Source organism: Diabrotica virgifera, chromosome 4 (genome assembly GCF_917563875.1).
Source record: "Diabrotica virgifera virgifera chromosome 4, PGI_DIABVI_V3a".
Classification (NCBI taxonomy): domain Eukaryota; kingdom Metazoa; phylum Arthropoda; class Insecta; order Coleoptera; family Chrysomelidae; genus Diabrotica; species Diabrotica virgifera.
In genome coordinates, this window is record NC_065446.1 from 168666174 (window position 1) to 168689660 (window position 23487).

General features: G+C 31.8%; 2 protein-coding genes across 2 annotated transcripts in view; both read left to right on the forward strand.

Annotated features, from left to right (window-relative positions):
* The first annotated feature begins 18553 nt into the window (after positions 1-18553).
* Positions 18554-20770, forward strand: LOC126883734 (E3 SUMO-protein ligase KIAA1586-like). Its single transcript, XM_050649397.1, has one exon. The coding sequence runs from the start codon at positions 18554-18556 to the stop codon at positions 20768-20770; it is 2217 nt and encodes a 738-aa protein (XP_050505354.1).
* Positions 20771-21587: 817 nt separating this feature from the next.
* The window catches only part of LOC126884014 (beta-galactosidase-1-like protein 2), a 29439-nt gene continuing 27539 nt past the window's right edge, over positions 21588-23487 (forward strand). The window contains exon 1 of the mRNA XM_050649789.1: positions 21588-21842. Within this exon, the coding sequence (XP_050505746.1) occupies positions 21599-21842 (244 nt within the window). The 5' untranslated portion in view covers positions 21588-21598. The remainder of the gene's footprint in view (positions 21843-23487) is intronic.

Consider the following 23487-nt stretch of genomic DNA (forward strand, 5'->3'; position numbering starts at 1 on the left):
AGAGTAAAGTACATATATATTTCACAATATCGAAAAGCGTTATTAAGAAAAGTTATTTGGAATTAACAATTATGTTATTTTATGCAATTATATTCTTCTAATTGAAAAAAAAAATAAAAAATTTAAAAATTCTTCTCAAATTATTATCGATATCCTTGGATATCCTACGGATATCTTGTTTAAAAATAGTCCTAGAATTTTTTACAAAATACCATTTTAAAGTAAAGTACACAAGCTTTCTTTTTATGTAACAATGTATATACCTAAATGTACAAGAAGAAAAATGTACACTAAATCTAGTAAAAAAATTGTTAATAGCTTAACGGTGTCTAGTCGGAAAAACTTTGATGGATGGGAACACTGGAACAGGGGAAGTTTTAATTGTGGAACGTGATAATTGTAGAACGTGTCATCCTGACAAGTTTATGATTGTGAAAACTAGCAGGTTGTTTTTAAGTTTATTCAATAGCAAATTTTATATTTATAATATGTGAATAAATGTTTTTCCGACAAATATGTTGGGGATTTTAATAAGTCCGACACGTAGAACGTAGAAAATGTCAAATGACAGGAATTAAGTTGGTGGTAAATAGCAGTTTCATTTTTGCATGAGAGTTTAATGAAAGGGTAACAAATCAATTGGAAGTTCTCTCCGACAAAGTACATGGGACGTTTTCGTATTCTGACGTTCCAGACCTGTAACCTGTTCCACAATTAAAACTTTCGCGGTTGCAGTGTTCCCATATATCAAAGTTTGTCCGACTAGACACTGTTAAGCTATTAACAAATTTTCAGCTTGCCATTAATCAACTTTTTTTTGATACGCGGTATCCAGGCCTAACGACTCCGTGACTATCTGGTGTAAATGTCACCACCTTACTTAAAAATTTATTGACGGATTCGTTGTAAATTATTTATCCATTTCCGGCTACAACTCTTAAAACATGGAGATATGATGTTATGAATTTGTATTTACTAGTAGACAAGACGAAAACGGCGGGTTCGTTGAAAAAAATATTCCCATGAGATTTTTTTGCATAATCACATTCGTGAGATATCCTAAAATAAGGTTCAAGAAGTCGCCCACGCGAAAAGTGGTCCAAATTTTTTAAACAATTTTTTTATTCAAATTTCAAAAATCAGTATTTTTGACCCGGATATTTTTTTTAGTTTTTTTGGATCATTTCGGACAAAAAGGTTTCTTATAATTTTTCTCTAAAGTTGGTCGTTTTGGAGCTATAAGCAATTTAAAATTGAAAAAACGAAAAATTCCGATTTTCAAGGCTTAATAACTCGGTTAAAAGTTATTATTATAAAAGTCAGAAAGTGACTAGGTCAAAGTTCAAAGCCATCCCTAAAAGATTCTGAAGAAACTTTTGTCATTATTTTATTAATAAGATGTTATTTTTAAGTAATAAAAATGAGCGCCATGCACGTATTAGGCAGCCGTCAATGGTGAGTGCGAAAGAGATACCATTCAGGCAGTCCAATCGTGCATATTACTCGCACTCACATTTAAAGGCGCGTCAATACGATCTTATCGATTATTGTTAATAATTAAAAATAACAGCTTAATAATAAATTAATGACACAAATTTCTTCATGATCATGTAGGGGGGGGGGGGGGGCTTTAAACTTTCATTGAGTCACTTTCTGACTTTCATAATAATAATTTTTAACCGAGTTATTAAGTCTTAAAAATGGCCATTTTAGCGTTTTTAAAATTTTAAATTGCTCATAACTCAAAAACGATCAACTTAAGAGATTATTTAATTCATAGGAGATTCTGACCAATAGAAAGCTACAGAAATCTGAATTAAATCGATAATTTTTGATAATCTCCCGTCGTTAAGTATATTACGTCAGATGCCCTTCGTTGCTACGAAAAAATACATTCAGTGACATTAATGACAATTAATGTTTTAAAAATTATAAAAGTGATGACTTTCAATCGTCAAGTATTTATAAAAACTGTGTGTTTAATGGTACTTACATAAATAAATTACAATAAAATTTTGGTTTTGAACAGTTTTATTCATGAAATAATCGCCACAAATTAATATAGAATTTTTGCTCTCGTGACATTTTGACATAATTTCACTCGCCTTCGGCTCGTGAAATTAAAACTGTCAAAGTGTCACTCGGGAAAAATTCAATAATTTCAGAGCTCTTGTGCAATTATTATTATCTTGTGTACCACTGAAAATTAAAATCCGGACCGAAAATATTAATTTTTACAATTTACTAAAAAAATTGTTTAAAAAAATTTTAACTTCGCATGGGCGACTTCTTGAACTTTATTCTGGGGTGCCTCGAGAATGTGATTATGCAAAAAAAATCCATTGGGAATATGTTTTCCAACGAACCCGCCGTTTTCTCCTTGTCTATAGCGTCTGTTCCAATATATAAGATATTGCTTTAAATTGAAACCATAAAATAATAAATATTTATTTATTACTTATTTTATAAATAATAAAATCAAGGTGAAATATTTAATCTGAAATTTGTTTTAGAAATCGCATTATATTTTCCGGAAGTTGTTTGTCTGTGGCATTTGCGTACCTGTTTAATCATTATCTATAATATTGCAACTTTAGAGAAAACAATATTTATTATTTAAGTATACGAATATAATATAAGAAAAACAGTAATTTTAACGTTACTATTATACAGGGTGATTGATTAGTGGGGTAAAGCTCGATAGATCTGCTATAGTAATAGATAGCAATAAAAGTTAATAACAAAAATTGTAGCCAACTTTGAGTTTCACATTTTAAAATTAATTAGAATGTTAGAGGGTGTTCGATAACATCATGGCAGACCAAATTTATGTTTTTTTTTAAATGGAACACCCTATATTTTATCTTATATTCGAAATTTTCCTAACTTCCCCATTACAAAAATATAAAGGTCTGTTATGTTATACAGGGTATGTTCGACGCCCAAATCGGATATCGTTGTCAACATACAAAATATATTGCCAATATTTATGAGTTGCGTTCCTGGGACGACTTTGCTGAAAGATAGTTCACTCGATTACATGAAATCAACCCCAACTCAAGAATATCTGCCACAAAAAAATAACAGGTATTTTGTATTTTGACAACGACCTACGATTTGGGCGTCGAAACGTTAATAAAATAAGTTTTTCAATTTAGTTGTGGTTTATTTCCCAATCAAAATAGTTAATTAAAAACCACCTCATCCAGTTCACTTTGACACGTTGTAAAATATTAATTGTGATAAATGTCACTGAATGTTTATTTACAAAGATTTGAATTTTGTATGTGAGTATTAAAAATTAATCTTTCGAACATCACACGATAGTAAGAATAAATAAGAAAATAATGCTCCAGTTTGTTGCTCAAACTTGTTTCCATTCGGCAATATTGACTCGAGCCCTGCGGGCTCTCGTGTCTATTGCCAGTAACAAGTTTTCGAAAAATTGTCGCATTATTAATTTCAATTTATTCTGACTCTCTTGTGATATTAATGTTGATAATTTTTTCAGATAATATCCCGTCATTAAGTAGCGTGACATATTATGTCATTCGTTGCTACGCAAAAATAACCATTCAGTGACATTAACCCGGGAGTAGTCGCGCTCACTTCTGTAACGTGAATAGTCGCGTGTTAGATTTCATCTCACAATACGAATTTAAATAGGAATTTACAACAAATTTTTATTTTATAGTATTTTTATATACTTGCTATGTTAGAAATATTATTTCTAACAATTATTAAAGCTATTTTTCTCTCCCCAAAGCCATAAAATCCACAAAAAGAAAAAAAAATAACTACGCATTACTACACCCTTCCTCGAGGCACTTAGAAAATTTTTTCAAAATTGCAAAATTTTTCATCAAGTTATCGCTAAAAAGGATAAAATGTGAGATTCTATCTAACGGCGCGACTACTCGCGGGTTAATGACAATTAATTTTTTTAGAACTTGTCAAAGAAAACACCATGAGCATGTTTAGCAAATATCGAGCCGAACATATCAATAAAATATAAGTTAAAATTATTTAAAATGACAGTTTTATTGACAAGATAATCTTACCGTATTACACTCGAGTTCTTAAAAATATAATATTTATGGATTATTGTCGAAGGTCGACATGATCAACCGAAAAATAAGATGAATTTGGTGATTTTTCAAGTGACATTACTGGGTGTGAATCTGTCTTTTGAGTTTACTCCTCCTGGTTTAACATCAGGGTCAGGGTACAGTTTCATTATAAAAATTAACAATATTTTCTTAAACTATAAGCGCTTATAATAAAAATAAAATATAATATAAATAGTACGTTTTTTAACGGTAAAATATTGTAAAACCTCTAAATTTTAAAGAACCGCTTGGATTGACATGAAATTTGGCATACACATAGCTAACAAGTCAAAGAAAAAAAGTGATATTGTGCCGATATGTGCTTTTGCCCCGGGGATGGTTTTCACCCCCTGCTGGGGGTGAAAAAATATTCGTCCAAAGTAAGTCCGGAAATGGATAAACTGACTAATTTTAAGTAACTTTTGTTCTATAGAGTTTTTTCGCTAAGTCAATACTCTTCGGATTATTTGCCAGTGAATATGTTCATTTTTCAACAAAATAACCACGCTTTTAGAAGGTTTTTCGCAAATAACTAAAATATTAATACTGCAGTCACTGAAGGTGAATATGAGCTATTACCTCCGATTTCGTTGAACCTCCATCGATTTGCACGAAAATTGGTGAGTGGTTATATATCTCAAGGAACAAAGGTGACATGGTGCCAACTTGCGCTTTTACCCTGGGGGTGGATGCCACCCCTCCTCGAGGGTGAAAATTATTTAATAAAAAATAACCCCACAATTCGATAGAGCGACAAATTATAAGCAAAATTTGTTATATAAAGTTATTAAAATAAATCAAAACTTTTTGAGTTATTAAAGATCAAAAATTTTAATTTTTCGTGAGAAAAATGCATGTTTTTAACCGATTTTTCATAAATAACTCAAAAACTATAAGTTTTTACAAAAAAGTTATTATTGTCAAAATTGAGGCTAATAAAAAATCAAATAAATTACTTACTAGAAAAATCTTTCATTGTTAACTGAAAGTGAGTTATAGGTAATTGAATGTATATTTCTTTCGTCGAGTACCCAAATCTAAGTATTCAAGCTTAAATACCGGGAAAATGATGCATTTTATAACATAAATTTATTAAACATTTCTCAAAGCTCATTGAAATATCTATCCAATAAGTTCTCGAACAAGTTGATAGCATTAAAGTTTATGCACCAAAAATGTTTCAAAATGTATCTTTTAAAAAATTTTCTAAAAAATGTTATTGTTTTTTTTTGTAAATAACTCCGTTAAATTTTAAAGCAGCAAGTTCACCTAATAACTGGTTAAAATATTATTCCAAGAGCTATTAAAAAACGTCAAAATAATAATTTATACCTCTTACTTTTTTTTAAATAAAAGGTTAAATGGCCCCGGTTACATGGTTCTCGCAGCAAAATTGAAATTTTAAACGGTTCTATCTCGGTTATTTTTTACTCTACGAAAACAGTAAAATAGGTAAAGTATCTGTTACAGAAAAAACTAAAATTTAGTTATTTATCATTTTTTACGTTTATTGAGTATTTTTGGAGTTATTATCAAAAGAAAATGAAAAGTACGATAATTCTAAAAATTCTGATTTTTTTAAATTATAACTTTTTTTCAAAAATATGCATTCTAAACCGGTCAAATTTGTTGAAATAATTAACTATGATAACATAAAGAAATTATTGTGAGGATTACTACAAATTTTAATATTTGCGGAAGTGGCGTATGTTTAGTTTTTAACTTTTTCCTAAAAATATCGAAAGGGTTCTCTTATTTTCATCATAACTTGCTTAATTTTGATGGTATTAACTTCTACTGAAGCTCATTTGATAGGTATTCCGAAGTACTTTGACAAGTGTTTAACAAGTATATTCTATAAAATGCATCGTTTTCCCGTTATGTAAGCTTGAATACTTAGATTTGAGTACTCGTCGAAAAAAAATATACATTCAATTACCCATAACTCACTTTAAAATAACATTAGTTTAGTTCTTTATGTAGGAAGTGTATTAAATTTTTTGTTATCTTTAATTTTGGTAATAATAGCTTTTTTACAAAAGCTTATAGTTTTTGAGTAATACGTGAAAAACAGCTTTAAAACATGCATTTTTTTAAGAAAAAATAAAATATTTGATATTTAATAACTCAAAAAGTATTGATTTATGTTATTAACTTTATTATTAACAAATTTTGCTTAGAAGTTGCCCCTCTATCGATTTCTGGTATTATTTTTAATCAAAAAATTTCACCCTCGAGAAGGGGTGGCAACCACCCCCAGGAAAAAAGCGCAAGTTAACATCATGTCACCTTTGTTCCTTGAAGTATCTTCTAACTACTTACCAATTTTCATGAAAATCAATGAAGGTTCAACGAAATCGGAGGTGAAAACCTTCAGTGATTCCACTATAAGTATTTTGTCGAAAACACATTTTTAGCAAAAATATAGCGCGTAAAAATTTTTAAAAAATGTTGTATATACCACATCTCTATATCTAGTACAAGCAGAGTTATAGCTAGTTTAAAATAGGTTCATATTCGTCAAATTCCAAATGGAATACTTTAACGTGAAATAACCAAAAATGAAGCAGCTTTCGGGGAAAAATCATTACAACTTATTTAAATTGTTTAAAAAAAGCTTCATTTTTGTTTTGTAAAAAAAATTTCTAGCCTCAAAAGTAAACCAGTTACGCTCAAAATAAAGTTAGTCCCTTTTTTTTGGTAAAAAAATCGGGAAAATCACCCCCTAATTAGTATCTTAAATTAACTTAATCGTAACGACTTCACAAGTTTCTTGACTCTTGTATGTATTGTTTATACGATCTGTAAGTTTCATCGGTTCAAAGTCCTTATTTTTGAAAGGGCTGTAGTTAAAAGGGGTTGAACGAGTCACTGATCACGAATGTATGTAAATGTAGAAACACTATAATATTAATAAATTTTTGTCTAACAGAAAAACAAAAAAATACATGATATTCAGAAAAGCAGTGCTGACTTTTTTTGTTTTTCGAAATTTTTGGTATCTCTAACAATTTTTAAGTTATTTTGAAGAAGACCATATTTTTCAAAATAAAAATTTTTTAAAATTTTATTTTAAAACCAAATTTTTTCAAAAATAAGCACTTTGAATCGATGAAACTTACAGATCATATAAACACAACATAACTAAAATAATTTTTGGAGCGGTAACGATTAGTTTCATTTAAGTTGCTAATTAGGGGGTGGTCTTCTCGATTTCTTTTTGCCAAAACAAAAGGGACCAACTATATTTTGAGCGTAACTTGCTTAAATTGAATGCTACAATTTTTTTATAAAAACAAAAATAAAGCTTTTTTAAACACTTTAAAAGTTGTAACGGATTTTCCCCAAAAAGTGCTTAATTTTTTGGATATATCACTTCGAAATATTCTATTTGGAATTTGGTGAATATGAATATATTTTTCATTGGCTATAACTCTGGCTCTACGAGGTCCAGAGACCTAACGCCTACACGATTTTTTTACTTTTTTACATGCTTAAGTTTTGCTAAGAACGTTTTTTTTTCTATTAAATACTTACTTTTTGAGTTATTTGCGAAAAACCGTCTAAAAATGTAGTTATTTTGTTGAAAAATGAACATATTCACTCGCAAATAACTCGAAAAATGTTGACTTGGCGAAAAAGCTCTATAGAACAAAAGTTCCTTAAAATTAGTCAGTTTGTCCATTTCCGGACTTATTTTGGACATATATTTTTTCACCCCCAACAGGGGGTGAAAGTCACCCCCAGGGCAAAAGCACACATCGGCACAATATCACTTTTTTTCTTTGACATGTAAGCTATGCTTATGCCGAATTTCATGTCAATCCAAGCGGTTCTTTAAAATTTAGAGCAAAAACCGTAAAAGAATGTACTAAAAGTATTTATGGATATTATAGTATAACCCTAGAATGCAAAACATGAGTGTAAGAGACTCAAGCGTACATTTACATCTTCGTAAAATGTGAATAAATCCATTCCAATCATTGCCTATTTAGTAATACGTTTTTGACATGTATGACTGTTTTTTAGTATATAAAAATATAAAAAGTAGGCACAAAAAAACAAAAAAAAAATAATTTCCATTCATACCTCTATAATGCACACAATGAGTCCGAGAGACACTTATCGAATTAATTCGATTTTTTATCGAATTATTCGATATAATTTATCCGAAAATTCTTCGAGTGGTGATGCTATGAACTTGAATCAAAATAATTCAACAATTGAAACAGCAGGTACATCATTTATTGACAGAAACAATTTTGAATGAAGATCCACGCCTCCTTTGAAAGGAAGAACAAAAATTCACAACCTACCTATATCGTTTCACGGCTGGACCGAAAGTAAGAAACGAAATGTTGTCTCCGAAAAATGCTTAGGATAAATTTGTGACTGCTGAAATGGTTGAAGAAATAACAGTATGTACCAATAAAGCAGCCAACCGAGTATTGGAGGCCAAGGGAAAGGTATGGCCAAAAATTGAAAAAGACAAAATTAACGCATTTTTTGTCCTGCTGTTACTGGCTGGTGTCGAGAAGAACTGGGATACCCCTGTGAGAGAGCTGTTTTTAGATAAATCATCAAACCCACCGTATAAAGCTGCACTGGCAGTAAATTGTTTTGAAAATATAAGACGATTCATCCAATTTGACGACCGACGAACGCGTTCAACTAGGTTGGAAACTGGCTAATTTACTTACTATGTCCGATATGTATGGGAGTTGTTTGTGAAACAGTGCCGAACAGTAGTTATGGTACTAGAATTGAATGTAGCCATTGACGAACAGTTACTTGCATTTAGAGGTCGTTGTAATTTTATTTAATACATGACATCGAAACCTGCAAAATACGGCATTAAATTTTTTTGGCTTTGTGAAAGTGAAACAGGATATTATGCAGTTGATGGACAGATATATTTAGATCGTCAACCTGGTGAAAATATTCAACAAAAGTAGGGAAAACGTTGTACGGTCCTTTACCGTTTCCATCAAAAATTCTGGTCGCAACTTGTCAACTGACAACTTTTTTACTAGCATCCCTTTAGCACAGCATTTACTGTCTATAGGAATAAGTTGTGCTGGGATATTACGAAAAAATAAGAAAGAGATTTCCTACGAATTTCAAGTTTCAAAAGAAAGATGCGTTTTTTCCTCTATTTTTCGGTTCAATGATAATTTGACTTTGGTAAGTTACATGCCAAAGAAAAATAAAGCTGCCATTCTTCTTAGTTCAGTGCACCATGATCAATATGTAGAGATTGAGAGTCTAGCAAAGAAGCCCGAAATTATAAAATTTTACAACAAAACAAAAGGTGGGGTTGATCAAATGGACCAGATGATCGGTAAATATACGGTAAAGCGTCAAACTAGACGTTGGTCTCTTGCCGTTTGGTACAACAATATGGATGTAGCAGCTCTTAATGCGTTCCTCCTCTATACAAATAAAAATAAAAATTTTGCTAGAGAAAAAACAAATAAAAGATATTTTGTCAAAGATTTAGTAAATGAGTTAGTTTTACCATTTATGAAAGGAAGGGCTGGAAACCCTAAACTTACCAAAAACTATCCGAAGACATATGGGTAATTTTATCGAGATGCCTCAAGAAAATTTAGGGATAGATTTGGCTCATAGAAAGAAAAAGAGATGTTCCAAGTGCCCCTCACACATTAGAAGAATGAGCACACAAATTTGTCAGAAGTGTAAGTGTCCAATTTGCAAATAACAGAGTGTTTTAATATGCAAGAATTGTGTTGAGTAGTTCCTTGCCAGGAACTTTTAAAAACATTTATTATTTGTTTAAGCTTATATGAAATATATTTATGCCTAAAATATTATATCATTATAAATAAAAAATGTTAAATAAATATTAGACAACCATCATTAACCTTTAACTACCCGCGCATCAAGTTATAACATAACTACACGCGTGGCGTACTTTATACGCCACAAAAAAATACACTTAAAAACAGCGGATTGTTTTTTTTTTTTAAATACACTTAGTTTTTTGTTATAAACCTTATTCGGCATGAGTGAATACTTGGAGTTCCTTCTCAGTAAGCCAATTGGGATTTATAACTGGAATCATGGAATAACTGGCTTCCATGATAAATAAAATTACTAATAAAAATTTTTTTGAAATGTAATTTTTTACAGGAGAAAAAGTATTCTTTATAAAGAAAAATATATTTTGTGCCATAATGACTAAAAAACAATTGCAATATGTACTCATATTACGACTTATATCAATATAATCGTGGCGTATTCTGTCCACCACCGGAAACAACAAATAATAAACTGTAAATTACGACCTTCCCAGAACGCCGATTCTAACGAAACTAAAACCAAATTGTAAAGCACATTCCAGTGATAGGTTAGAGAGATAAACAAGATCAAAAATTAAATTTTTAAATATATTTGCAGTAGAATTCTTATATCTGGCGTACAAAATACGCCAGCGCGTGTAGTTAAAGGTTAAAGAAAATATATATTTTAGTAACAAAGCGAGTCTGCGAGACTCATGTTATGCCATATAGTCCAGGAACCGAAGCTTTTCACCTCGCAATTTTTACAAAATCGGTCGAATTGCTTCAAAATTTAAGAATATGTAAGTAGTGGACAGTCCAAGGATCAAAATCTATATGATGCCGAAAGGCGCTCTTACCATGGCGGTGGTTGCCACTCCATCTCGGGATTGGAAATTTTTTATTATATTTTGACCGCAAAAGTTAATAAAAACGTTCATTCTAAGCAAAAAATATTCTATATGTTTTTTTGATAAAATTAATATTTTTTCGGTTTATTCGCTATCGAAAGTGTTAGTTTTATATCTAAAAAATCAATGTTTTTCGATGATATACTCATTTACGATTCACTCAATTTTTGCCATAGAAAAAATTTTTTCAAACCAAATTCTTGGGAATTAAATAACCTACAATTTTATATTTAAATATTTTTTCGTATCTCTGATACTAGTCTTTTTATTTTGAGGAAAATGGCATTTTTTAACAAACTACAGAAATTCGTTATTGGCTTTTAACTCCAGTCTTTAAAAACCAATGACTATAAGCCAGTAAAACTACTAGAATCTATTAAAAATACATAAATAAAGAAGACTGAATAAGAACAATGACTAAGAACACCGCTAACTTACATAATTGTGCTTCCAATTGGATTTCTCTATTTTTTTTTAAATATATTGATTTTTAACCGTAACTTTTTTATTTTTAATCTTAGAAACTTTGGTAAAAAAGAATTTTGTAGACTTTTAAAAGATCTATAAGGCCATTAATATTAAATCCTTTTAAAAATCTCCGTCGCAAAAAGAGGTGACTATGAATGGGTTAGTAAAGTTGGTTTTTGCATGTTATTACAAGTTTTAATTGTTTTTATCTCACCATATATCTCACATATTATATAAAATTTTTGCAAACCATGTTCTTGGGAATAAAATAAGCTACAATTTCATATTTAAACATTTTTTCGTATCTCTGAGGCTAGTCTTTCTATTCTGAAGAAAGGGTGTTTTTCACCAAACTACAAACATTCGTTATTCGCTTTTAACTCCATTTTTTTAAAAAGTAATGATTACGAGGTTGATTACAATCACTTTTTCGCTGAAAAAAATAAGGACTGACATTCTTTTCATTATATGTCACTTAATTTTTGGGCTAGAGACTTTTTTTGTATATCTGGAGATATGTTATTAAATACTTTTTTCTACGAGAGTGCAAAAATGTCTACTTTCGCGCACGCATTTTAGTTTAGAAAGTTTCACTTTTCCGCACGCGTGTTACTTTTCCGCACGCGGTTTTTACTTTTCCGCACGCGTGTTGATTTAGATATGTTAATATGGCATTAAAGCAATTATAATACATGTAATAAACTAATATTTAGATATTATTTACTAATTTATTTCAAATATATCGTATTGTGTTCCTATTTTAATGAAATTAACGCGACAATTCGATGAAATAAAATTATTTTGACATAATATTCGAAAGTCAAATCGGTAGACAATAACAGTCGTTTTGAATCATCGTCATGGAAACCAAGATCGTCGTCATGCTAACTAATTATATTGAAAGTTTGGTTTTGAGAACCTTGTCAAAGAATTAATTTGTGTATGTATTTTCATATTAATTAAATTAATTGATTAAGATTTGGTAATTTTTTAAAGACTCTTAGAAAAAATATTGTTCCTAACTCTTGCAGAAAGTCTCTTTTCCGCACTCGACTGCTTGCCGAACTCCCGCTTCGCGTCGTTCGGCAAACTGCAGTCGGGTGCGGAAAAGAATGACTTTCTGCACTTGTTAGGAAAATAACTATAAATTAAGTTGAACAAGTTATCCTCAAAAAATGCATAGTTTATCCGTCTTTTGACTTTGAAACTACAATATTTAGCATTTGACGAAGAAGAACTAACATAATAAATTATATCTCGATTACTATTGGTCTTAAAAATACTTAAAAAACCGGTTTGTTTATTTTTTCAAAAGGTACCTACATTTTTGTTAAATAAAGTTTTTTTGATGAAACGAAAACTTTTGAGTTATTAGCAGAAAACTGATTAAAAACATTGATTTTTTCGATATAAAACTAACACTTTCGATAGCGAATAAATCGAAAACTATTAATTTTATCAAAAAAATGTATAAAACATTTTTTGCTTAGAATGAATGTTTTTACCAACTTTTGCGGTCAAAATAAAAAAAAAATTCCACCCCCGAGATGGGGCGGCAACCTCCCCCATGGTATAAGCGCCTTTCAGCATCATATAAATTTTTCTCCTTGGACTATCCACTACTTATTCTCAAATTTTCAAGCAAATCGATCCATTCTGTAAAAATTGCGAGGCTTTATCCTATTTTAAGCTTCATTACTTGGACTAATAACGTAGAAATATTTGCTTATGTATCCTAGGGATAAAAAAACCCGTACCAAAAATATTAACAGAAAAAAAAAAGTGGTACTGTAGGCAGTAGATACTGTGTAGACTAGCGCGAAGCTCCATACTACGCTTTCTATATTTTTAACATTTTAATAATATATAAAAATCAAATAAAATAATTTTATATACCTAAGGTTTTATTGTAAGGTCCGATGAGTTTATTATTAGCCAAAGTTTTTTTAAGCGGTAATACTGATAATAAAACTAGCAACTTAATTAGTCAACTAGATTTATTTTATTAATTTTCAAATAGACAGAGAAATATGTTGCAGGATTGGGTTTAAATATTTAAGAATAAGTAAGTGTTATCAAAAATGTTGAGCAAAATTAAATTTAAAACAAATACAGGTTGACCATGTTTAGATAAAGAATAAAATATAAATATGGCTGCTGGAGCAATGCCTATGTACAATGGCTGCGACTATGTACAATTAGCTAGTCAAATTTAATGCAGCAAAGGCTTTACCTCCGTGACTGTGTTGGTCGTCGCCCTGAAAGGCAGGGTCTTCTGACATTGTTGTCACAAATGGTAACATTGCTCACCCCTCCTCTCAAAAATCCTACTTCTCAAATGTTATGTATTTCCGACCTTTTTATATGCAATGAAGGCGTCGACAATATCCGCAACATTGAGAAAATAGTAGATGTCTTCGAAATACGGGCTTACCGACCGTGACATATATTGCGAATATATTGGACCGAGCACGTGACCAACGAGAATGTACTACTCCGGATGTGCAAGAAGGGAGTGGTAGGAAAAGTATAAAAAAGTATAAAAACTATAAAGAAAAGAACGTTGGAACTTGGGTCACGTTATCAGGCACAGTAAATACAGAGTACTTCAGCTAATTATCCAAGGAAAAATAGCAAAAGGGGTCCAGGGAGGAGGTCACTCGTGGCTCCAAAACTTGCAGCAATGGTCACCGGCAAACTATTTAGATACGCCGTAAACAGAGTCAAAATAGCCACGTTAATTACCAACTTTCGAAACGGACAAGTTAAATGAAAAAGGGAGAAGACATAGAAGGAAGATCAGGAATCTCGAGGTAGAAATTACGAAAATGAGACGGCGCTGACACTTTGTTTATTTTTCACATAGTCAGCTATTTATAATAATAACAGCTGTCACGGAGAATCCTAGAATGGAGACCAAAGAACCCCACCAGAAACATGGGAATATAGGAAGTGGTAGACAAACAATGGACTAGATTGGCGCAAGATACAAAAAGATGGAAGTAATTGGGAGAGACCTATATTCAAAAGTGGATGAAAAATGGTTGACGAATAGAGAAGAGCAGTTAGAAATATATTATTTTTAGTTTCGAATTTCAACTCCTAAATCGTTTTTAATATAAACAAGCTGAAAATATGAGCATTATCATAACGAAAACTTTGTTTATTTACGTATTTTAATTCATAATATGGAAAATCGCTATTATGAAAAGTTGTTTAGAATTAATAATTATGTTTTAATGTGCAATTATATCATTCTAATTTAAATGTTATGAACTATAAACGTACTTTACTCTTGATCGATATTCATAATTTTTGACATACCTCGTATAAAATTAACAAAATTTTTATATGATGGTTGCGTCATAAATATTAGAACATTAAGAGCTTTTTATGAAGAATAACTTTTCTTCGTCAAATTAACAATAAAAGAGTTATAAATGAAAATGTTGTTGGTATCCATAATTTGAGAAAAATCTTTAAATATTTTTTTCCATTATAGACAAGGCGAAAACGGCGGGTTCGAAGGGAAAAATATTCCCATGAGATTTTGTTCCATAATCACATTCGTGAGATATCCCAGAATAAGGTTTAAGAAGTCGCCCACGTGAAAAGTGGGCCAATTTTTTTTTAACAATTTATTTTTTAATCAAATTGTAAGAATCGATATTTTTGGCCCGAACAATTTTTTCTTTAATTTTTTGGACCATTCTGGACAAAAAAGGTCTTTTATAATTTTTCTCTAAAGTTGATCGTTTTCGACTTATAAGCAATTTAAAATTGAAAAAAACGAAAAATGGCGATTTTCAAGGCTTAATAACTCGGTTATAACAAGTTATTATTATGAAAGTCAATATATGACTAAATCAAAGTTTAAAGCCCCCCCTACAAGATCCTGAAGAAATTTTTGTCATTATTTTATTACTAAGCTGTTATTTTAAAGTAATAATAATAAGCGCCATGCACGTGTGCGGCCGCTGTAAATTCTGAGTGCGAGAGAGAAGCCATTCCAGCAGTCCAATTGTGCATCTTACTCGCACTCACATTTACAGCAGCATCAATACGATCTAACCGCTCAATGTTATTAATTAAAAATAACAGTTTAGTAGTAACTTAATGACACAGATTTCTTCAGGATCATGTAGCGGCGACTTTAAACTTTGATTTTGTCACTTTCTGACTTTTATAATAATAATTTTTAACCGAGTTATTAAGTCTTAAAAATGGCCATTTTCGCGTTTTTCAAATTTTAAATTGATTATAACTCGAAAAAGATCAACTTTAGAGAAAAATTATAAGAGACCTTTTTTGTCCAGAATGTTCCAAAAATCCTAAAAAAAATTATTTCGGTCCAAAAATATTGACTTTTGCAATTTGATAAAAAAAATTGTTAAAAAAATTGGCCCACTTTTCACGTGGGCGACTTCTTGAACCTTATTCTGGGATATCTCACTAATGTGATTATGCAAAAATATCTCATGGGAATATTTTTCCCAACGAACCCGCCGTTTCTGCCTTGTCTATTAGAAAGATGTAATTGCCATAACAGATCATAATTTTTTATTCGAAACAATATTATTTTATATAGTCGGTTCGCTAAACTCAGACACAACTGGCTAGTGATTTTAGTCAATAATTTTGCCAATTTGGGAAAAATATAATTACTAAATAGTTAACAAGTACTAAATAATTAGTAATTTTGCCAATTTTAGCGAACCGACAATAATAACAATTTTCATTTCATAACAAATGGAACAGTCCATTTATCATTGAAGGGGAGGCCATATACTCATATAAACATTTTTAAAGCTGTTAATAAAAATAAATTATTGCTTTTAAAATATACTTAAATTGTATTTTTTAACATCTTATTTTTATTTTATATAATAATTAAATTCACTATCAAATGGCATTGATATTTTATTAATTCTTAATTTAAAATTTAGTTTGACATTCACGAAGTGTCAAACTCAAATGTAAATAACCTATGCTTTGCTTAACAAATCGAGATTAAAAACAAGCTGAAAAAGCGAGCATTATCATAACGAAAACTTTGTTTATTTATGTATATAAATTCATAAAATGGAAAATTATTATTGCGAAAAGTTGTTTAAAATTAAAAATTATGTTTCAATTGGCAATTAAATCATTCTAATCTAAATGTTGTAAAATATAAAGATACTTTACTCAAAATTCATAATTTTTATATACCTCGTATTAAATTAATAAAATTTTATATGTGATGGTTGCATCATAAATCTTAGACCATGAAGATCTTTTTATGAAGAATAACTTTTCTTCGTCAAATTAAAATGCAAGAGTTATAAATGAAAATGATGATTTAAAATAAACTTTATTTTCGTTTTCAGCACCATCAAAACCTTAAGTTAGACGAAAATTAACCATTCACCACACCGTGGTCAGTATCTTTAGAAATAAGCGTTATTTTAAGAGTGCCACTCCTCTATAAAGTCACATAACTTGTTTCTTATTGCGTACTTTGACTTGAAATTTTCCAAAAAACTTCTTCATGAATTGTACTTTATATGTTGGTAAAAATTATAAACTAAAGTTTGTCACTCACTTTTTTAAGTGAAACATGAAACTAACGAAATCTGACGACAAAATGTTTAAAAATTAACAACTCCTCTTTTAATTTATTTAAACAGTCTGAATAAAGCACATTGGTATTTAAATAATTCAAGTATAACACAGTAAAATTTTCAGAAAGAGATATTGACAGCGAGCAAAGATACAGCGAGGTAAAGTCGAAAAATCAATCAAATTGATTTTTCGCATTTTTGCATAAAATTTTATTTTTTAACATGTACCACAAAGTCTAGATAAAAATAAACTTCATATTCAGATTCGGCGTTATCGTAAATATAAAGAATCACCAAAATTGGTCATTTATCTTAAAGTTGATTTTCGTGGTCAGTATAACGTGATTTTAGGAGTTGCTACCGCTCGCCTAATAATGAAACAGTCTCTTTATCAATAAAGGGGAGGCCGTATACTCGTACAAACCTTTGTTGTTAATACATTATTATTATTGCTTTCAAAATATACTCAAATTGTATTTTTAAACATCTTATTTATTTCATGTAATAATTAAATTCAGTATAACATGTCATTTATCTTTTATTAATAGCTAATTTAAAATTTATTTTGACATTCACGAAGTGTCAAACTTAAATGTAAATACCAAATATCCTATGCTCTTCTTAACAAATTCAGATTTAAACTAGCCTACTTACTAATAGCAACGATTTCAGATGACGCTTAGTGTGGCGAAAGAAAATAAAAGGATTGTGACGTCACATTTTAGACTTTGAGGTCGGTTATCTCAAAGATGGTTAGAGATATCGAAATGCAGTTTTCAGATTTGAATTCAGAAGACAAAACTACATAAGAGTCCATCGGTAAAGGGGCTCTAGGTAGTGGTGTAGTGGAGCCGGAGCGGTCCGGAGCGTCGCTCCGGCACAGCTTTTGAAGGGGGAGCGGCGCTCCGGCTACGATTTTTTCAATCGAATTTTTTATATAGGACAAAAATAGATCTGAAATTGTTTTATTTAGAAAATATTGTTTTGTCCTTTACTAAGTAATTTTTACACGTTAGTTATCGTGGTTAATCAGTTAAGGCATACGCAGCTACGATTAGGTAGTTCGTAATTGTAAGCGCAAAAGTTGAGCGAGCGACTGGCAGACGGGATAGTTGATGGATAGACATGATAGACATCTCAGCGGTCCGCGCCCAGCACTACCGTGTCCGTGTCACCACAACCCTCCCCCCACCACGGAAGGAGGAATAGCCACAACAATATTGAAATATTGTGTCCTTCTTATCTCTCGCCTCTCCCCCTCGATTTCTCTCTAGCTCACTCGACGCTCCGATCACCCGCGCCCCGCCCGAGGAGCGGTAGCGGAGCGAGCTGGCCCTGTACACTGTAGACTGGAGCGATACACACGGCAGTGAGAGCGGCAACAGACTGAGTCGCCGGAGTCGCTTCCCCCACCACTGAAATCCACTCCGTAGCTACTGCGCATCTCCAGCCCACCCGGCCATGCTAATCCTGCTCAGTTGTAGTTGCGTCTCGTCTGCTTTGCATAGTGCACGTGCACTGTATATTAATTTAGTGTTTCTGCTCCAATTATTACGTTACGTGTCGCGGATACCTACTGGAAGAGGTGAAATAGTTTTAATAGTTGTGTTATCTTTGCCCAACGTCCAAATCTGTTGACATAAGCTACCTGTAGTATCGCTATGGATAACTCTAAACCTAAACAAAAAACTTTAACCTCATTTTTTAGTGCGTCGGTGAAACGTGAACTAAACACGTTAGGCCTACCTAAAGGAACCAAGCAAGATAAATCCAATGTTGTTTCGGTTGATGAATTAGCGATTGGAAACTCTTTAAATAAAAACGAACAAATAAGTGAACCCAGCACATCAACGAATAAGGAAAAAGAAACAAAATGGCCTGACGTTTGGACAGAAGAGATGTGGACTCGTAAGAAGGAAACTTATCCTTGGATAGATTGCAAAGAAGGTAAATTAGGCTGCAAAGTTTGTTTTGAAGTCACAACTATGGGTGCTTTTAAGAAAGAACACGTTTCTTTAAGTCATGAGTGGCGCACATTTCAAGTTAGCTGTTACGGCTCAAACCGAACTAACCAGCTCAAATCACTTAGAAAAAAAATTATAGAGCACAAACAGTCCAAAGCACATAGTACTGCTCAGACCATTGTTGAATCCTCTCATAAAAATCCTATTACGCAATTAGTTGATTCTGCAAATACAGCTCACATGGAATCAACTAAAGCTATTTTTAGGTCAGCTTACTACATAGCTAAGAACGACCGACCATATAACGATCATTTCGGTTTATTAGAACTTCAAAAACTAAATGGAGTAGATATCGGTGTAGGCCTTCATTCAAGATACAGTGCTGTAGAAATTATTGATCATATATCAAAAGAGATGAAGTTAAGAATATTGAATAAGGTTAAGGAAGTTTGTGGGAAAATTTCTATCATTATTGATGAATCCAACAGCATAAGTTCAAAGTCAGTACTCATAATTTATTTGAAGTGTGAAATAAGTAAAGAAAAGTCCCCTAACATTTTGTTCTTAGATCTAGTTGAACTTCCTGATCAAAGGGCCGAATCTGTTTTTAACAGTACACTTAAGTGCCTTGAACAATATGGGTTTGACAATGGTTATTTAAAACAGAACTTAGTTTCTTTCACAAGTGACGGGGCTAGTGTTATGTTAGGGAAACACTCAGGAGTGGCAAAGAGGTTTTCAACTTTGTACCCTGATATAATCGTTTGGCACTGTTTAAATCACAGATTGGAATTGGCTATTGGGGACGCAGTCAGCGAAGTGGCCGGAGTGAATCATTTCCAGATATTTATGGACAAACTGTACTCGCTGTACAGCGCCTCTCCAAAAAACAAGCGTGAGTTAAAAGACTGTGCACAAGAACTTGACATTCAGATGAACAAAATCGGAAGAGTGTTGAGCACAAGATGGGTAGCCAGTAGCTTTCGTACCGTTTCGGCTGTGTGGTTTGGCTTTCAAGTTTTGGCAAACCATTTCTCTAAAGCCATAAACGATCCTGACAGAACATCGACTGAAAAAAGCAAATATAGTGGTTTATTAAATAGGCTAACATCTCAGAGTTTCCTACTAAACTTGGCCTTTATGTTTGACATTCTTGCTGAATTGGCTTTGTTATCAGAGAGCTTAGAGAATAGAAAAACTTCTATTGTGTATGCAGACAAACTGATAAACAGATCCGTAAGATATTTAGAGCACTTAAAGGAGAAGCCAGGCACGAAAGTTCTGGAAGCACAAATCGCCATAAAAGAAGGAAATTTTGCATCAGTTGTGTTAAAAACTAATCCAAAAATTGTATCGTTCAATGGACAGCAACTTATTTCTAGTGTTATAGATAACCTAAAGCAAAGAATGTTTGTCACCACATTTGATGGGGAAGCCCAATATGAAGATCTTATAAACTCTTTTAAAGTATTAGAACCTGAGTATTGGCCAACCTGCATTCCACCAAGTTTTGGTCAAACTCAAGTAGAGCAACTGTGCAAGAGATTTAAATTGAACGTCAACAAAGCTGTCTCTGCCTACAGAGACTATTTGGACAACAGCCGACAAGTGCCTGATGGATTGCAAGAACTGTTAAACTGCACTAAAATAATACCTTGCAGCTCAGCTGATTGTGAACGGGGTTTCAGTTGTATGAACAATATGGTTACACCATCAAGAAACGCTTTGACTGTTGCTCATGTATCATCATTGATGTTCATAAAAATCCAAGGTCCACCTCTCCAAGAATGGCAGCCTGAGACGTACGTCACTAAATGGCTGAGGAGCCACCGGTCTGCAGACGATTCCAGGACAAGAGTTGCAGAAAACCCAAAAAAGAACGCAAAGAAGGATGCATTTTGGCACTTACTTTGAGTATGTATGTTATAATTAATCTGATGTATTTATTATATGTATTTTGTTAAATACACAAGTTATTTGTACTGTATGTAGTTTTTTCAAATAATTCTTAATTTTTTTGGCACAGATTATAATGTTTGTGTGTGTTAAATAATAAAAAATATATATACTAATGTAACTTGTGGGTGTATTTTTTCACAATAATAAATTAGTACTACTGAAAATGAAAACTTAGTCATTTACAATATTTGCCTAACTTACACCAGTGTTTTTTTAATTTTTGTCAGTAAGGCTTCCAACTTAAATTATAGAGTTTTTAAGGTAGATTATTATGGTTTGATACCTTAAAAACAGTTTTTAAGGTATCAAACTGTAATAATCTACCTTAAGAAAGTCTTACCATATTTTAAAGTTAAAATTATTCTTTGGAGGAGAATGTGTAGGAGGCCCTACTGTAACTACTATCACTCTAAAAGATCATTAATTAGTTTAATTATTAAACTTTTCAAAACATTTGCCAAAGGGCCTTAAAACTCACGATTTGGGTAGTAGGCTAATTTTCAAAAATTTTCCGGTAGAGGTATAGCTCCGGCACAGCTAATTTTACCACTACACCACTAGCTCTAGGTATTACAGGAGCGGCGACGCAATAACACACACACTTTGTGAATATTTTAACGAAAAGTTTTCGTTGAAAATTATAAAAAATTTGTTTTTTTCACTATACTATACTGTATTTTAAATAATTCTTCCAATTTAGCTCTGAGTACGGATCTGGATTTAGGAATTTTATATCTACTAAAAAGTACTAGCGACATCACTTAAAAATTAAAATAAGTCAAAATGGCTCTCGAAGCACTACCGACATTGTATGGATACTACACGGATGGTGGTATCACCGCTGGGCTGTCTGATAAACAGCCCTATTTTACACTTAATAATAAGAATATTACCATATACAGTGGCGCTTTTTACTATTTTCGGGTTCCAAGAGCCTATTGGAGGGATAGATTAAGGAAAATGAGGGCGGCTGGACTTAATACCGTAGAAACTTATGTACCCTGGAATTTACACGAACCACAGTCAGGTGAGTTTATAGTTATTATTTAAGTAGTAAAGTACTAAAAACCAGTCGTATAATAAATCGTTTAAGAGAAAGATAAGGTACTGTGTGTCTTCAAGCACTTTTATGATAGGAAATAAAGGTCAAATTGTAGAAAAATTAAAACACGATTTTATCTTATTATCTTGTAAAAATAAATTTATGTACAGAGAGGTTCAAAATTATAGAATTAATTCATTTTTTCGAGAAATGTCACTTTCGAGGAAAATCCCGAGACAGGTTGATTTCTATTTTACTTTTAAGAGTTAAACTTGTATTTTATTTATTATTGAATATTTCGCGACAGGCATGGGATAACAACACAAAATTTGGTAAGCGGGGTTTTTGGGACAAGAAATATAAATTCGCCACCAAAAATTATGTATTACTCAGAGGGCACCATATATGTATTTCAGCGCTCACTTAGTACGTTCAATTTTTTATCCCCCTCACTGCATACTTTTATCAAAACTTTTATTCTCTTAATATTTTTGCTTAAAAAGATATACTACATTCATGTCGCTAAACTCAACTGTTTTCGAGATAAACGTATTTTAATTCTACGATACAACATCATTGGAGTTATACCCGAAAAATAACTTAAAACCATAATAATTATGGCAGTTCTCATATTTATGTCATTGCATTGCAAATTCCATTTAAAGAAATTTGCGATACATTTTTGGAAATTTTTATGATTTAAACTTATTTTTTGGGTGTAACTAGAATGATAATATTTGCAAAAAATTATGTTGCCTCGCAGGTTTAAAATGCGTTTATCTCGAAAACAGTTAAGTTTAGCGAGATGAATGTAGTATACCTTTTTAAGTATAAATATTAAGTGAATAAAAATTTTGATTGAAAAAGTATGTAGAGTGGGAAATAAAAAAAACTGAACGTATTAAGTGAGCACTGAAAGACGTATGTGGCGCCATCTGGGTAATACATTATTTTTGGTGGCGAATTTAGATTTTTCGTCCCAAAAACTCCCGCTTACCAAATTTCGTGTTAGTATCCCACCGCTGTTAGGAAATATTCAAGAATAAATAAAATAAATGTTTAACTTTGACACCCTGTATTTCGGTTATTATCAACTTTTGTACTAAGGTGAGTTAGCTTAGAACGACCTATTTTAACCTCAGAAATCTAAGGTTAAGCCATGGCCCATTCTTTACCAAACACCCTGTATACAGGGTGTCCATAAATTCTCCTTACACAATGAAGAATGAAGACCATAGATTCCTCAGATAATTTTAACACAACTTAACTCAATTCACCTAGTCCGAAAATGCTTCCTAGGTGAGCTTAAGCTCTTTGAAGATGGCGTCTTGTAATTAGTTTTTTAAATACCTCCAGAACTCTTCTATTTAGAAAAACAAAAACTGGTACGCCTATTGATCTTCCAGAGATACATCGATTCGATCAGTTGCAAATTTCTATTGCACATAGCTGGTTCGACTTTCCATTTTAACCCTTAAATACTAACACACCGTCTCTCAGACGGCATCGCTTATTGAAAGTGGGATATTTCCCTTCCAGAAAATTTTGAAGGTCACCCGTTTATAACTTTTCAAGTGGGTTGTTATTTAGTGGTGTGGAATTCAAAGTGTGGTTGTTGTTATTCAAAAGA

Bases quoted from the DNA above. Each gene is read 5' to 3' on its own strand.
- LOC126883734 (XM_050649397.1), top strand. From the start codon at position 18,554: ATGGATAACTCTAAACCTAAACAAAAAACTTTAACCTCATTTTTTAGT.